Source organism: Dermochelys coriacea, chromosome 2 (assembly GCF_009764565.3).
Source record: "Dermochelys coriacea isolate rDerCor1 chromosome 2, rDerCor1.pri.v4, whole genome shotgun sequence".
Lineage (NCBI taxonomy): Eukaryota > Metazoa > Chordata > Testudines > Dermochelyidae > Dermochelys > Dermochelys coriacea.
In genome coordinates this window covers 62,436,568-62,453,808 of record NC_050069.1, presented here as the reverse complement: position 1 = coordinate 62,453,808, position 17,241 = coordinate 62,436,568, and the positions used below count along the sequence as shown (strand labels likewise).

The following is a 17,241-nucleotide window of genomic DNA, read 5'->3' as shown; positions in this document are numbered from 1 at the left end:
TGCGGCCCGCAAGCGGTCTGTCAGGGTAAACTGCTGGTGGGCTGAGAGACAGTATTTACACTGATTGTCTGCAGGCATGGCCACCTGCAGCTCCCAGCAGCCGTGGTTCACCGTTTCTGGCCAATGGGAGCTGTGGGAAGCGACGTCGGCCAGAGGGACGTGCTGGCTGATGCTTCCTGCAGCTCCCATTGGCCGGGAATGGCGAACTGCAGCCACTGGGAGCTGCAGGCAGCAGTGCCTGCCGACAGTCAATGTAAACACTGTCTCACAGCCCACCATGTTCGGCCTGTGGGCTGCAAGTTGCCCACCACTGAGTTACACTGTAAGGGCTAAATTCTACCCTTAAGAACTGCACTGCAAATCTAAGGTCACCATGTCACTGCACTGATTGTGTGTGTATTTATCCCGAAGTGTTGGACAAGCATTTTTCTATATGTGAAAATCAGCCTTACAAAATTATCATGAACATTCACCAACACAGGCTCAAAATTTATTTGCCTATCCTTACCGTGATGCTGACAAGTTTAAAATAGAGGTGAGCCAGAACAAAAACTGAAAATCTAGACCTTCCTGCAATGTTGGGAAGACCAGAGAAGCTGAGGAGCTCCTTGACAGCCATGTTCAGAAACATCATTACCTCAGGTAAAAAGGAGCTGCCCACCAAGGAATTGGAGACAGAGGAGGTCAGAGAGGAAGACTGGCAGTTTGTAACTACCAGAGGCAAGAGGTCATGGAGACAGTATACATGGTTGAAGATAGACACGGATTGGCAGGCTGTGGCCACCAGAGAGAAGAGGACTGGGAAGAATTCCACGTAGCTGGAAGTTTCCAATAGATGCCAGGCCCTCAACTTGGAAACTGTGGAAAATACCTTTCAAGATCCAGCTGGTCTAAGGAAATGGAGACATGTACAAGACTCATCTGTGGATGGCAGTTTAGCCCAACCTATAAGAAAATCAAGGTTCCCCAATTGTCCAGTGAAAACTGGACAATTCTTGTTAGGGATTCAATACTCCGAAGAATTGATAGAATTTTCTGCAAGGGTCAGGCAGACAAAAGGACAATGAATTGCCTTCCCAGAACCATAACACTAGATGTTGCTCTAAAATTGGATAGACTTTGAAGTTGACAGGAAGGGATCCATTGGTGATGGTTCGTAAGACACTAATGACACTCAGTCACGGGATGTCTCGCAGATATCGTAGGGAACTTGGAAGTGTGCTGAAGAATGTCCAAGCGATATTCTCATCAAGAAAAGATATCAAATTAGTTTGACAGCAACTGTTTTCCATAACCCATGTTGATTGTCATTAATTCCATAGAATCATAATTATATTACTCTCCTTTAATTCTTTATTAATCGAGTCCTGTATTAGCTGATCCATTATCTTGCCAGGATCGATGTCAGACTGACAGGCCTATAGTTTCCTGTGGCATCTCATTTACTCTCTTTAAATATTGACACAGCATTAGCTTTCTTCCAGTCTTCTGGAACTTCCCTGGTGTTTCAAGTCTTATTGAAAATCAACATTAATAGTCCAGTGAGCCTCTAAGCCAGCTATTTTAAAACTCTTGGATGCAAGTTATCCAGACTTGCTGACTGCAAAATGTTCAGCTTTAGTAACTGCTCTTTAACATCCCCTTGAAATACTAGTGGAATGGAAAGAGTGTTATTACATCATCTGTTTTTTCCCCAACTACAGAACAGATATGTTTACTGAACACTTTTGCCTTTTCTGTATTATATCCATATCATTTCCATCTAGTAATGGACCAATAGCAGGGTCAGGATTCTTTTTGTTGCTAATATACTTAAAAAACTCTTTCTTATAGTCCTTAACTCTGCTGGCCATAGATTTCTCCTTATGTGCCTTTGCTTCCTTATCAGTTTTCTACAATTCCTAGCTCCTGATATATATTAATTACTATCCACTTCCTCTGTCTGCCATTTTTATATATTATCTTTATAGCTGGCTTTACTCCCCCTCAGAACCAGATTGGTATTTTTAATATGGCCTTCTTCTTCAATTGTGGGATTTTGGCTTTTTGGGCATGTAGTAAAGTGTTTTTAAAGCAATTACCAATTATCATTCACATTTTTCTGATTAAATTCTTCCTCCCAGCTGATTTGGCTCCTAATTGTTTTTAGTTTCATGAAATTGGCCCTTTTAAAGCACCAAGGATATATCATTGGTCTGGATTTAACTCTGTTTGCACATTATAGTCATGATCAAGTTACCATTAATTTTTAGTTCCGTGACCCTTTTTTTGTTTATCTATCAAGATAAAGTCTAATCTAGAATTCCTGTTGGCTGCAACACTTTTTGAATTAGGAAATTGTCATCTATATTTAGACATTCCAAGGATGTTTTAGTACTGGCAGGTATTAGCAGTAGATTCATAGATTCATAGATACTAAGGTCAGAAGGGACCATTCTGATCATCTAGTCTGACCTCCTGCACAGCGCAGGCCACAGAATCTCACCCACCCACTCCTATGAAAAACCTCACCCATGTCTGAGCTATTGAAGTCCTTAAATCATGGTTTAAAGACTTCAAGGAGCAGAGAAGCCTCCCTCAAGTCAACCATGTCCCATGCTACAGAGGAAGGCGAAAAACCTCCAGGGCCTCTCCAATCTGCCCTGGAGGAAAATTCCTTCCCGACCCCAAATATGGCAATCAGCTAAACCCTGAGCATATGGGCAAGATTCACCAGCCAGATACTACAGAAAATTCTTTCCTGGGTAATTCAGATCCCATCCATCTAATATCCCATCTCAGGGAATTTGGCCTATTTACCCTGAATATTTAAAGATCAATTACTTACCAAAGTGGTAACTAATGAAGAGGACAGGTCACTGATACAGAACCATCTGGATTGCTTGGTAAACTCTGCCTTTTTAAAAATGCGTCTTTTAATATAGCTAAACATACATGCCTATATCTAGGAACAAAGAATGTAGGCCATACTCACATAATGGGGCGTTCTATCCTGGGAAGCAAAGACTCTAAAAAATATTCTTGGGTCATGGCAGGCAATCAGTTGAATATGAGCTTGGAGTATGACACTGTGGCAAAAAGGTCTAATGCAATCCTTGGATAAACAAACAGGGGAATCTCAAGTAGGAAGAGTGAGGAAATTTGACCTCTATACTTGGCACTGGTGTGACCGCTGCTGGAATATTGTGTCCAGTTCTGGTATCCACAGTTCAAAAGGAAGTTGATAAATTGGAGAGGGTTCAGAGAAATGCCACAAGAATTATTAAAGGATTAAAAAACATGCCTCACAGCTATATACTTAAGGAGCTCAATCTAGTTACTTTAACAATGAGAATGTTAAGGTGTGACTTGATTGCAGTCCATAAATATTTAGTAGTGTGCTCTTCAGTCTAGCACAGAAAGATACAACACAATCCAATGGCTGGATGTTGAAGCTAGACAAACTCGGACTGGAAATAGGGCATAGATTTTAAACAGGAAGAGTAATTAACTATTTTAACAACTTGTCAGTGGTCATGAAAGATTCTCCATCATCGATACTGTTTAAATCATGATTGTATGTTTTTTAAAAAAATATGCTGTATTAATTATTTTGGGGAAGTTCTATGGCCTGTGTTATACAGGAGGTCAGACTGGAGGATCACAATGGTCCCTTCTGGCCTTCAAATCTATGAATCTATTAATTAGATCTGAACCTTCCATCTTGGCCCAATCTTCAGCCTGAAGTTTGTTTCCAACATCTTTGTTGTGAGATAAGATTTTAGCGTTGTTATAATGTTGTAAATGATCATGCTGTAAATGGAATAATTGATTAATTTGCTTACAGAAATGTGGATAAGCTGCATACTCATTTGTCATGCTCTCTTCCTTGTTTTTTTTCCTGGAGGCTTTGGATGCTTTCCAATTCATTAGGAATTGTCTTTCTATATCTTTTATTTCTTTCCCATCAAGGGATTCTGAGGAAAAAGGAAAACACACACACACACACACTTTTCATAATAAAGTTAGTCAACAAAAAGGTTGAATCATTAATATCTTATGTACACTGATATGTTTGCTTTTGCCAAAAATTGCTTACATTTTAGTTAACTTTGTCAGAAAACAGATCAAGTGATAGATTACATCTTGAAAATTATTCATAAAGAAATGAACTGTATGTGCAACATGGCAGTTTTCAAATGCATGGGAAAGTGTCTATTTTATTCTTCCATTGACGTAACTACCATTCTTGGAAAGATGAATTAACTACACTGACAGAAAAACCTCTTCCATGAATGTAAGAAGCATCAACATAAAATGCATAGTTAAGACACCCAAACTACCCTGCAGTAATGCTACAAGGGGAAAAAAAATGAAAGATATCTTTAAAAATTAGTATCACCTAAATTGGGACCACAAACACAGAAAAGCCTTAATTATAATTTTATGGATATGCCATGGTATCACTCCTTTTTAGTAAACTGTACTTTTGGTAATAATAAGTTGAGTCATAATAAGCAACAGGGTTTTTCTAGCTTATTAATCAATTTAAACTATATAACTTGTACAAGAGCTTTTAAATATTGTATTTACCACCTGACATTAATGTGGAGAACATTACTTGGTTTCATAAGAGTTTCACTGTAATTCAAAAATAGATAACGTGCCAACTATTTTTTTTAAGTGGAAAGAGTTCTAACCATACTTTTTTACCTAGAGTTTTTGACTGTATAATAAGCCTGTCCCTGTATTTTGGTTTGCGGCAAACAGGATTCCCTTTAAGATCCATTCTGCACAGTTTGGTCCATTTGTTCAAGACAAACTCCAAATCCTGCAATTAACAGAAGAAAAGAAAAGACTCTGTTGTTTATCTTTAAACTGTAGATGATAGAGTGCAGTAATCATGCTGGTTGTCCACTGAAAATAGTCTTCTTTTGAACTTATGGGTGTAAAATTAAGTATGTGTGTGTTTGTAGGACTGGGGCTTTGTATGACACTTTTTGAATGCCGCACAGTATTTTACATAATAGAAATAGGAAGGCAATGACAGAAACATTTACAATCAAATACAAAGTGAGTGATGGCAAGCTGACATGCCTATCATCATCCGTTGGTTTTGATTCTTTATTTCTGACACTCCCCTCCAGAGTCTGGTTTTCACATCCCAAGACAATTGTCTAGCACTAGTTCCTATGATAAAAATCCTCAACTAGCTGGGGCACTTCCAAATGGGAGGAATATGGTTATGGAAAGAAGCCAGAAAGCAACAGTACTAAGTAGGACTGGTTGAGACATACTGTAACAGAAGGGGACACCGGGTCAAGAAGAGAGTGAGGAATGCAACAAGCTGTAGGTCCAGTCTTTCCATAAAGGTATTAGGTTACCAGTCCCATGGTTTTGCTTTGCTTGTACTGGACTTGGTGCTAACAACAACATTCATTATCCTAGAACTGTAATATGTTGTCTGTCATTTTAAATGGTAAATGCTCAGTCCAGGCTCTGATGTTGTCTAATCAGATTTCCATACACTTTGAGCCTATTTTTGCAAAAGCTCTGGCTGGCGGCAGAAGTTTCTTTTGGTTGATTTTGCAGTGTCTCTGGAAAGCCAAATAGAGCAGAGACTTTATCTGAATAAGTCTATTGACCTCTGCCTAGTACTTACCCTATTTTCATGCAGGAAAAATTGATTGCTGAAGAAGCATTTTTGGAGGTGTTAAAGATTTTCTAAATCAGAGCACGAGAGATCAGTAATTACAGGAAAGCTCAGGTCCAACAACTTCTCTAGCTGAGAATTCTAGCCTAAAAACCAGTATTTTATGGACATGCATAAAATCTGGTCTATCTTCATCATGTTTCTAATGTGGAAGAGCATGGAAACTGCTGTTGGGTTAGTTGGGAAGACCACAGAATAGGGTCCTGATACCAGGCAACAAAACTGTAGCTGAACACAAGAAAGATCCTCTGTTTTTAGGATATAATAATGCTACTTGCAGATAATTGTCTTTCTCATCATACTTTTAAATGCCAGACACTGGAGAAAAGCCAACCAAGACGACAGTAATGTGAGTAACATATGCATATGTTTTTATATCACACATAGGAGGAGAAGATATACCGCCTTTTGCATCATAAAGGGCTCTTAAAAATATAATACCACCTGTCCAGGCTTCAGAAATTCATAGGACAGTGGACATTTCATGCAAAAATTGATTAAAAATATAAAACTAAAATCTGGCAAATCATGCTGGAAAAATATAATTTACACAAGACATAGTAACTCCCCTACATATCTGTGGGTGGCCAGTTACATTCTTGGCCCAAATAGTGAAACATTTAAAATGTACCTTTCTGTAGTCTGGGTTTTTGTCTGGTAAATCAAGGGCAATATGACCTAGATCAAACTTTTTCTGTCTTTTAACTTCAATATATTAAAGTTAACAAGATTTGAAGGCTATTCATAAATGCTTAGTAAGTTGCTCCATTCTATTCAGAGAGCCTACCTTCTGAAATACACATGGTCCAAAATTTCCTTCCAATGTTACTCTGAATATGAATCCACATAGTATGTGGCTGTATAGAGCATTTGAGCTATATAGAGCCTAAAGGCTATGTATGAGAGAGAGAAGGGGTGGATAATACTAGAACTGATGCATCTTAGACCTGGTCTACACTACGAGATTAGGTTGAATTTAGCCGAATTTAGGTTAAGTCGATTTTACACACGATTTTATGCGTTTTACACAACCAACCCTGTTCCGCTGACCTAAAGGGCTCTTAAAATCGACTGCAATACTCCTCCCCGACGAGGGGAGTAGCGCTAAAATCGACTGAAAATGGACTGAAAGGGAGATACTAAATCAGATTGCTATATGGGGAGAAGAATCTGTGCAGGCCGAACTCCGATCAAAAAGAAGAAATGCTAATATATAGGCCAAAATTGCACAGGGCATGGTGGATAGAGGCTACACCAGGGACACCCAGCAATGCCACGTGAAAATTAAGGAGCTCAGGCAAGCCTACCAAAAGATAAAGGAGGCAAACAGTCGTTCCAGGTCAGAGCCCCAGACATGCTGCTTCTATGATCAGCTGCATGCCATTTTAGAGGGAGACCCTATCACTACTACACTGTCCGTGGACACCTGCAAGGTGGCAGCCTCACGCAACACAGAGGAGGATTTTGTAGATGAGGAAGAGGAGGAGGAGGAGGAGAATGCACAGCAGGCAAGCGGAGAATCCGTTCTCCCCGGCAGCCAGGACCTTTTCATCACCCTGGAGACAATACCCTCCCAGGGCGTATTGTTCCTGGACCCTGAAGGCAGAGAAGGCACCTCAGGTGAGTGCACATTTCTAACTACACTACAGGGATTAAAAGCAATTGTGTTTAATGTTTGATTTGCCCTGAACAATTGGGATGCATTTGTGGCCAGTACAGCTACTGGAAAAGTCTGTTAACGTGCCTGGCGATGGAGCAGGAATCCTCCAGGGACATCTCCACGAAGCTCTCCTGGAGGTACTCTGAAAGCCTTTGCAGAAGGTTTCTGGAGAGGGCTGCCTTATTTCATCCTCCATGGTTCGACAATTTACCATGACAAGCCAATAGCAAAGTAGTCTGGAATCATTGCAGCACAAAACATAGCAGCAAATGGTCCTGGGTTTTGGTCGCATTCATGCAACATTCAGTCTTTATCTTTCTGTGTCAGCCTCAGGAGAGTGGTATCATTCATAGTCACCTGGTTGAAATAGGGGAATTTTTGTAAAGGAACAGTAATCCCCTCTGTTTGTTGATCCCTGCACATTAGACCCCGGTCATGCTAGGCTGTTTGCGGCTGGCTAAAAAGGATCATCCTGGAGAACAGCCATGTGGTGCTGGGGGCTGCTGCATATCCATCCAAAACCGCAGCCTCTCCTTTTAAACGACAACCTCAGCCCCTCCTTTTAAACGGCAAACCCAACCAGTATTAGTTGCTATGGGAAAGGAGGGTGCTACAGTTTGAAAACATTCCCACATGTTATGAATGCGGAAGAAGCCAACCCCGTGTACCCTTTGGCATATCATGGCTGCCTGGAAACCGAATTCTGTTGACCAGCCGCCTGTGATGTATCACCACACCAGCAGGTGCTCAATATAAAAGGCAAAATGTGACCTTGTACCTAAAACACATGTGCTGTCTGCTGTGAATTGCTTGATTCACTGTGAAACAGTCTCCCTTTTGTCCTCAGAAATGTATCTTCTTAAATTCTACTCACCCTTCCCCTCCCACCTCAAAGCTGTAAATGTTTCTATGTTCCTCGTATCAACTCCGACCCTGAGGTTATCGCAGATAAGAAGGCGAAAAAACCGCACTCGCGATTATATATTTTCAGAGCTCATGCAGTCCTCCCGCACTGATAAGGCACAGCTGAATGTATGGAGGCATTCAGTGGCAGAGGCCAGGAAAGCATACAGTGAGTGTGACCAGAACACGCAGAAGGAGATGCTGACGCTAATGGGGGAGCAAACAGACATGATGAGGCATCTGGTGGAGCTGCAGGAAAGGCAACTAGAGCACAGACCCCCGCTGCACTGATTGTGTAACCGCTTGCCCTCCTCACCAAGTTCCATATCCTCCTCACCCAGACGCCCAAGAACGCGGGGGGGGGGGGGGAGGCTCCAGGCACCCAGCCACTCAACTCTAGGGGATGGCCCAAGCAACAGAAGGCTGTCATTCAAACAGCTTTGATTTGTAGTGTAGCTACAATACGCAATGTAGCCTTGTCCTTCCCTCCTCCCCCATTCCACTTGGGCTACCTTTTACTAGTTAGCGTTGTCAGTCATCTCAAGTTTTCTTTAATAAATAAAGAATGAATGGATTCAGAACAATAGGGACTTTATTTCCTGTGCCAGCTGTGGTCAAAGAGGGGGAGAGGGATTGGCTTACAGGGAAGTACATTCACCAAAGGGGGAAGCTTTGCATCAAGGACAAACACACAACTGTAGCCTGGTCAGTCATGAAACTGGTTTTCAAAGCGTCTCTGATGCACAGCGCGCCTCTGTGTGCTCTTCTAATTGCCCTGGTGTCTGGCTGTTCAAAATTGGCCGCCAGGCGATTTGCCTCAACCTCCCATCCACCATAAACATCTCTCCCTTGCTCTCACGGATATTATGGAGCACATAGCAAGCAGCAATAACAATGTTGGTTGTGCTGAGGTCTAACCTACTCAGCAAACAGCGCCAGAACCCTTTTAAAAATCCAAAGGCACATTTTACCACCATTTTGTACTTGTTCAGCCTATAGTTGAACTGCTCCTTACTACTGTCCAGGCTGCCTGTATACAGCTTCATGAGCCATGGGAGCAAGGGGTAGGCTGGGTCCCCATGGATAACTATTGAACATTTGATCCCCAACAGTAATTTTCTGGTCTGGGAAGAAAGTCCCTTCTTGCAGCTTTTTGAACAGTCCGGAGTTCCGAAAGTTGCAAGCGCATACACTTTTCCCAACCATCCCATCTTAATGTCAGCGAAACCTCCCTTGTGATCCACCAGTGCTTGCAACACCCTTTGCGGTTTATGTACTGTTTGGCAAGGTGGTGCCAAGATAGGGATACCTATTGCGTCTATCGCCCCACCACAGTTAGAGAACTCCATTGTAGCAAAGCCATCCACTATGATCTGCACATTTCCAAGAGCTGGCAGAAGGTTACTGATTGCCCTGGCTACTTGGATGACAGCACCCCTCAAGGTACATTTGCTCACTCCGAATTGATTCCCGACTGACCAGTCGCAGTCAGGTATTGCAAGCTTCCACAGGGCTATTGCCACTCGCTTCTCAACTGTTAGGGCAGGTCTCATTTTGGTATTCCTGTGCTTCATGGCGGGAGAAAGCAACTCACAAAGTTCCATGAAAGTGACCTTACGCATGCGAAAGTTTCGTAGCCACTGGAAATTATCCCATACCTTGCAACACTATGCGGTCCTACCAGTCTGTGCTTGTTTGCCGGGTCCAGAATCAGCGTTCCACTGTATCAATATGCCCCAATGCTGCCATGATATCCCAAATGCCAATCCCGTGCTTTCAGAAACGCCTGTGTCCATGTCCTCCTCACAATCTTTCTCGTGCTGGCGGCTCCTAGCTAGGCTGTGCACATACTGCAGGATAATGCGCGAGGTGTTTACAATGCTCACAAAAGCAGTGTGCAGCTGAGTGGGCTCCATGCTTGGCGTGCTATGGTGTTTGCACGGATAACTCAGCAAAAAAGGCGCAAAATGATTGCTTGCCATTGCTTTCAAGGAGGGAGGGGAGACTGAGGACATGTATCCAAAATCACCTGCAACAATGTTTTTGCCCCATCAGGCATTGGGAGCTTAACCCAGAATTCCAATGGGCAGCAGGGACTGTGGGATAGCTACCCCCAGAGCACGACTCTGTGAGTCAATGTTAGCCATGGTATTGAGGATGCACTCTGCCAACTTAATGCGCTTAGTGGGGACACGCATGATCAACTGTATAAAATCGCTTACTAAAGATCGACTTCTGTAAAATTGACCTAATTTCATAGTGTAGACATGCCCATAGTTGTAGAAACATCTGCTGAATGAGGATCAGCATTTCATAAACTAGAAAGTTTAGACAGTTTTCATGGCTTGATAGCAAAAGTCAAATATCTGCTGACCAGTTCATAGTTCCTCCTTCAAATTCAGACTGCAAAATTAATAACAATGTGCCCCATCATCTACTCTGTCTCTGGGAGTAGAGGGGATTTAAATCCAGGGGGGATGCAGAAGATGATACTCTACTGCATCATTCCACTCTCCTCCCAATCTGGTGAAAGTAGAGAACAAGGGGACAAAGGAAAAGGCAGCACGAACTTCCTCCTTCCTAACAAAAACCCATGGGACTTTTACATTTACGTTAATGCTTATACTCACTTCTCCACTCCATACTTTGGAACTGTTTAAGGGTAGATCTGGTGTAGCAGCTGGTGGGAAGCCCAGTGGAGAACAGTTCCCAGAGAAGCAATGCTGATAGAGTAAGTGCTGAAGGAAGCCCGAAAGGGGATAGCTGCAGTATAGAGACACAGAACCTTCTTCTTGTGGAACTTCCCATGTGGGAACAGTCTACCTAGGGAACCGTTGTTAGCTCCATAACATTAATTACAAAGGAAGACTCTACCAGTATCTGTCTGCATAATACTGTGATAACATTCACTGTTTAGTAGATTCAGTGTATACTCTCCTCTCCTTCAAAAAAGTGTTAAGTAACTTTAAGAAAAAGACATTTTTGCCTGGGCTTATTTAGAAAGAAAATATTTAGCCAGCATTGTTTATTATTTTGTTCTTATCTGGGCAATCAGCCATTGTCTTGAAAAATGTTTAAGTAGTATTAGATTTCACTTTAAAAGAATTAATTCAATTAATATAGGTTTTTAGAACACAAAACTGCATATTGCTTAAAACCGTAACATGTAAACAGCTAAACTTTGATGAATGTACAGAGTCCTGTAGATTTTCATGAGCAGTTACTCACTTGATAAATGACCCAGAACATACTCACTCTAGTGTATGTTTATCTAAGAACACACTAATCCTGTGCTGAAATATGATTAGCCTTTTGATATGCTCTAGTTGTTCATTGCCTTCCTGTCTCTAATAAAGTGCTTTCACTTTCCAGCTTTCAATAAACTGTACTAAAGGGACCAGACACTTTTCTGGGCAGTCTCTGTTTGATAAATGATCATGTCATGCTATCACTTTGAGGTCTGCTACAAAATATTGAAGAGCAAATTATATTCCACATATAGGAGGTGTGAGTGCCTCAGTAGGCTGTTGTAGTACTGGCAATAACCTTCTTCACAATTAATGATGGCCAGTTAAGAACTAGTATTTGACCAGTGTGCTCCAATTTTTATTGGAAATGTCTAGCTCAGCTGCCCTAACTACATCTACAGACAGCAATTTGTCACCATTCTGACTATCTGTCATAATATATTTGAGAAAAAAATCTATAATTTTTCTCTTGTTCCTGACTGAATTGTGAAGTGAATGAATTCATCTTTTTTGATATCTTCTTGTCATAATCAATACTGGCCAGAGGTTGAATAAATTAAAGACTTTGAACATATAGATGGTTTTATATAGGTTTTTTCAGCTGTATTTTCTATATCAAACATAACATTTACACAGACGTTAGGTCATATTCTTCTCAAAATAAAGGTTAGTAGATTTAAGTTTTTACAAAAACAACAGAATATTTCCAGCACTTTGTAAAGTTCTAATTGAAACAGCTTTTTTTGTTTTTTTTTTTTTTAAAAAGCAAACAAACATCCTGTTCAGTATTTGCACCCAAACATAACAAAACAGCATCCTGGTAGTGTGCGTAAACCTGACTAGAAAGAAAAGTGAAATTGTTTATTTTCATTGTCCAGAAATAGAGAAATGAAAAAGCAAACAAGCAGAAACAGGAAAAAGTAAATTAGATTTTTTCAAAAATATTTCATTTGGAAGAATCCCAGGTATTATTGATAAAAAGAGCTTTTATAAAATTGTGGTTATCTAAATTTCTCTTGACAGTGCTGCTAATGTTAGTAAAAGGCATGTTAAGCATACATCAACTTATAAGTGAGCCAAGTTAAAAAAAAAAACACTAAGTACTTTCATGTACTGTACATGAACCTGGCTCCCGCCTGCTAGTTTTTGTGGTTTTATAAAAACATTTTCTAATTCTTAAAAATAATCTTCTTTTCTCTGTTGCTGTATGAGAAAACTCACAAAAACAAAAATGAAAACTGACTAATTAGCTAACTACACTTAGGAAAGGGAAAGACTGTCAAATAATCCAAATACACAAATGTAGAGAATACATTTTTCTTTAAATACCTTCAGTTATTTGAATATTAGGTATTACTTTTATAACGGTGGAAAATGTTCAGGCAGAAATGTGATTTTTAAATCAAAGTTGTTCATTATGTTTTAGCTTGTCTGTTGTTTTTATTTTCAGCTTCCTGGAATCAGTGTACAGCAATTTATGGTCTTACAACAATAAAGTTGGTTGGTTGATAAGAATTAAAGAAAATTATCTAAAGTCTTTCTGTTAAATTGCCGTCAGTGCAGTTCAGATCATATTTGATTATCCAAACCTCACTTATCTGAAAGAGGGTCTTGTTCCCTCATTTCAATTAATGAAACTGAAAATTCCCTTCATTGTCCAAAACTTCAAGTATATGAATTTATTAGTCTTAATCCTCAATTATGCTGAGCTCATGCATAGCACAGGTACGGGAGTGGGTTTATTATGCTGCCATAACAAAACTGAACTAAAGTTTTATGTTCAAAGAAAAAGTTAATTGATATAGTTATCCTGGACAAAGCTCATACAACAGCGAAAAGGATGTACAGGAGATGGTTCATCTCACCTAGTTCTGTTATGCCTTTCACACTTTCTTCTCCTGCACAGACTACTATTCCATTCCCACTGCCATTTCCCTCTTCTGCACAGACTACTTAATGTTCTCATTGTTGCTATTAAACTCTGCAAAATCCCTGATGGCTTTCTACCCACCGCTCCTCTTCTCTACCTGTCATTTCTCATCACTGCACAGACTCTGAGGCCTTCTGCCCTTTCTCCTCTGCCCACACTTACTGTTGTTTCCAACTCTTGTCCACAACATCTAACAATATTGGATTTCCTTACCTGCTCTTCTTGCTGTTCCCCTCTCCTGCACAGCGGAAATGTACAACTTTAATTTGTCATCCAAACCTTTGCACCTTGTTGTTACTTGATTTAAATTATAAATATACAGTAAAGACTTGAAATCTACTTTCCTTTTCATTTATTTTATGTTGAAGAAACAGTGAAAAGACACCAGTGAAAAGAGAAGTGTCACTACTGAGACTTTCCATAACGAAAACTAAATAATATGTTGATTTAGCAGGAATACTGCTAATACTTAGTAATTATTATTAGCCTCATTATACAGAGGTAATTGAGGCAGAGAAGTTAAGCGACTTGCTAAAGGCCACATAGGGAGTCATTTCAAAGGCAGTATTAGAACCTAGCAGCTGATTGTTTTCACTCCAGTTCTGGATCACAAACATGATATTTCTACTGTTTCCTATCTTCAACCTTTTCTAACCCAGAGAGTCATAGCTCCAAAGTCTGTATCTCTCTAACTAATTTAACACATCCAGCCAGGCTGCACAAAAATCTTTTCCTGTGAAGTCAGAGAGAGAAAAATAAGGGTGATAGCATAAATGTAAAAGAACTGTCCCAAACTATGTGTCTTCCCATATAAAGGCTCTGGTGTGGCTGAGAGGCCATTTCCTGTTACAGTATAGAAAAAAAATGTCAAGCTTGACACCTTTATATATATTTTAAATTGAAGCCTTTCAGAAGTAATTTGTCCATAATGATGATGGTATGTTTTTAAAAAATGTAAGCCATCAAGGATCTGAACTTAAAATAGCTACTGTACAAGCTTAGGTGTCTGATTATTTGGCTCTTTCATTATGATTGCTACCCTTTCCTGCTTCTCCATGAGGGCACCTATGATACTGCCAAGCATGACCTTGAGCGGATCACTGCAGACTACATGGCTCTGGCAAGAAGGATAAAGGAGTTTGAGGTGCAAGTGGTGTTCTCATCCATCCTCCCTGTGGAAGGAAACGGCCCAGGTAGAGAGCGTCGAATTGTGGAAGTCAACGAATGGCTATGCAGGTGGTGTCGGAGACAAGGCTTTGGATTCTTTGACCGTGGGATGGTGTTCCAAGATGAAGGATTGCTAGGCAGAGATGGGCTCTACCTAACAAAGAGAGGGAAGAATGGGGGGGGGCAATAAAACATCTGGTGTAATCTGAAGATGAGAAGAAGCGCTGAGACACTGGCCAGCCGATCAAATATCTAAGAACTGCCTTAACACATTTACACTAAAAATGCTGACTAACGTTTTGGGATTTATGGCAGTTATCCCAAGACAGAGAACTAAAAATCTTAATGTGGTAAAATTGACTTGCAAGTTAATTAAAAACAAGCTAAATCCAACATTCTGATGCCACATGGCCTTTGCGGGCCTGATTCGAAGTCCACTGAGGTCTGTGGAAAGATTCCCATTTACTTCAATCTGATTTGGATCAGGCTCCATAACTGGGGGCACAATAAATTAAGAGAATGGGGGAGGCAACTTAGTGATAGAGGATGTGGAAAAAGCTAATGTACTCAATGCTTTTTTTGCCTCTGTCTTCATGAACAAAAATACCTATCTAGCTTCAAGATTAAGCTTGATAAGTTTATGGAGGAGATGGTATGATAGGATAACATGATTTTGGCAATTAGTTGATCGTTGACTATTCATGGTAAATAGGCCCAATGGCCTGTGATGGGATGTTAGATGGGATGGGATCTGAGTTACTACAGAGAATTGTTTCCTGGGTATCTGGCTGGTGAATCTTGCCCACATACTCAGGGTTCAATTGATCGCCATATTTGGGATCAGGAAGGAATTTTCCTCCAGGGAAGACTGGAAGAGGCCCTGGTGGTTTTTCGCCTTCCTCTGCAGCATGGGGCACGGGTCACTTGCTGGAGGATTCTCTGCACCTTGAAGTCTTTAAACCATGATTTGAGGACTTCAATAGCTCAGACATAGATGAGAGGTTTACTGCAGGAGAGGGTGGGTGAGATTCTGTGGCCTGCATTGTGCCGGAGGTCAGATTAGATGATCATAATAATCATAATTCTGACCTTAAAGTCTATGAACAAGGTCAGCTCCCAGACTGGGCAGCACAGTATGAGGGAGGAGGTGACCAGCCCTCTGTGGAGAAAGAAGTGGTTGAGGACTATTTAGAAAAGCTGGATGAGGACAAGTCTATGGGGCCGGATGCACTGCATCCGAGGGTGCTAAAGGAGTTGGCGGATGTGATTGCAGAGACTTTGGCCATTATCTTTGGAAACTCATGGCGATCGGGGGAGGTCCCGGACGACTCGAAAAAGGCTAATTTAGTGCCCATCTTTTAAAAAGGGAAGGAGGAGGATCCAGGGAACTACAGCCTAACCTCAGTCCCTGGAAAAATCATGGAGCAGGTCCTCAAGGAATCCATTTTGAAGCACTTTGAGGAGAAGAAAGTGATCAAGAACAGTTAGCATGGATTCACCAAGGACAAGTCATGCCTGACTAATCTAATTGCGTTCTATGATGAGATAACTGGCTCTGTGGATGAGGAGAAAGCAGTGGACTTGTTATTCCTTGACTTTAGCAAAGCTTTTGATACGGTCTCCTACAGTATTCTTACCACCAAGTTAAAGAAGTATGGGCTGGATGAATGGACTATAAGGTGGATAGAAAGCTGGCTAGATTGTCGGGCTCAATGGGTAGTGATCAATGGCTCCATGTCTAGATGGCAGCTGGTATCAAGCCGAGTGCCCCAAAGGTCGGTCCTGGGGTCGGTTTCGTTCAATATCTTCATTAATGATCTGGAGGATAGCGTGGATTGCACCCTCAGCAAGTTTGCAGATGACACTAAACTGGGAGGAGAGGTAGATATGCTGGAAAGTAGCGACAGGATACAGAGAGACCTAGATAAACTAGAGGATTGGGCCAAAAGAAATCTGATGAGGTTCAACAAGAACAAGTGCAGAGTCCTGCACTTAGGATGGAAGACTCCCACACCCTGCTACAGACTCGGGACCGAGTGGCTAAGCAGCAGTTCTGCAGAAAAGGATTTAGGGGTTACAGTGGACAAGAAGCTAGATATGAGTCAACAGTGTGCCCATGTTGCCAAGCAGGCTAACAGCATTTTGGGCTGTATAAGTAGGAGCGTTGCCAGCAGATCGAGGGACGTGATCATTCCCCTCTATTTGGCATTAGTGAGGCCTCATCTGGAGTATCGTGTCCAGTTTTGGGCCCCATACTACAAGAAGGATGTGGAAAAATTGGAAAGAGTCCAACGGAGGGCAACAAAAATTATTAGGGGGCTGAAGCACACGACTTATGAGAAGAGGCCGAGGGAACTGGGATTATTTAGTCTGCAGAAGAGAAGAATGAAGGGGGATTTGATAGCTGCTTTCAACTACCTGAAAGGGGGTTCCAAAGAGAATAGATCTAGACTGTTCTCCGTGGTAGCAGATGATAGAACAAGGAGTAATGGTCTCAAGTTGCAGTGGGGGAGGTTTAGGTTGGACATTAGGAAAAACTTTTTCACTAGGAGGGTGGTGAAGCACTGGAATGGGTTACCTAGGGAGGTGGTGGAATCTCCTTCCTTAGAGGTTTTTAAGGTCAGGCTTGATAAAGCTCTGG

At 41.2% G+C, this 17,241-nt stretch overlaps 1 protein-coding gene across 9 annotated transcripts in view; it reads right to left on the bottom strand.

Moving 5' to 3' along the window:
- Positions 1–17,241, bottom strand: part of PPP1R42 (protein phosphatase 1 regulatory subunit 42) — a 75,140-nt gene that overhangs the window by 44,309 nt on the left and 13,590 nt on the right. For 7 of the 9 annotated variants that reach the window (XR_005291344.2, XM_043507770.1, XM_038391953.2 and 4 more), the window contains exons 6-7: positions 4,693–4,810; positions 3,825–3,956 (exon numbers count right to left, since the gene is read on the bottom strand). Coding sequence is in view for 8 of the 9 variants with exons in the window: in XM_043507770.1 (XP_043363705.1) it covers positions 3,825–3,956; positions 4,693–4,810 (250 nt within the window). In the remaining variant the exon portion in view is untranslated. Of the gene's footprint in view, positions 1–3,824; positions 3,957–4,692; positions 4,811–13,271; positions 13,672–14,709; positions 14,755–17,241 lie in introns of those variants that run through there. The other 2 variants (XM_038391958.2, XM_038391960.2) reach the window with 2 other exon arrangements.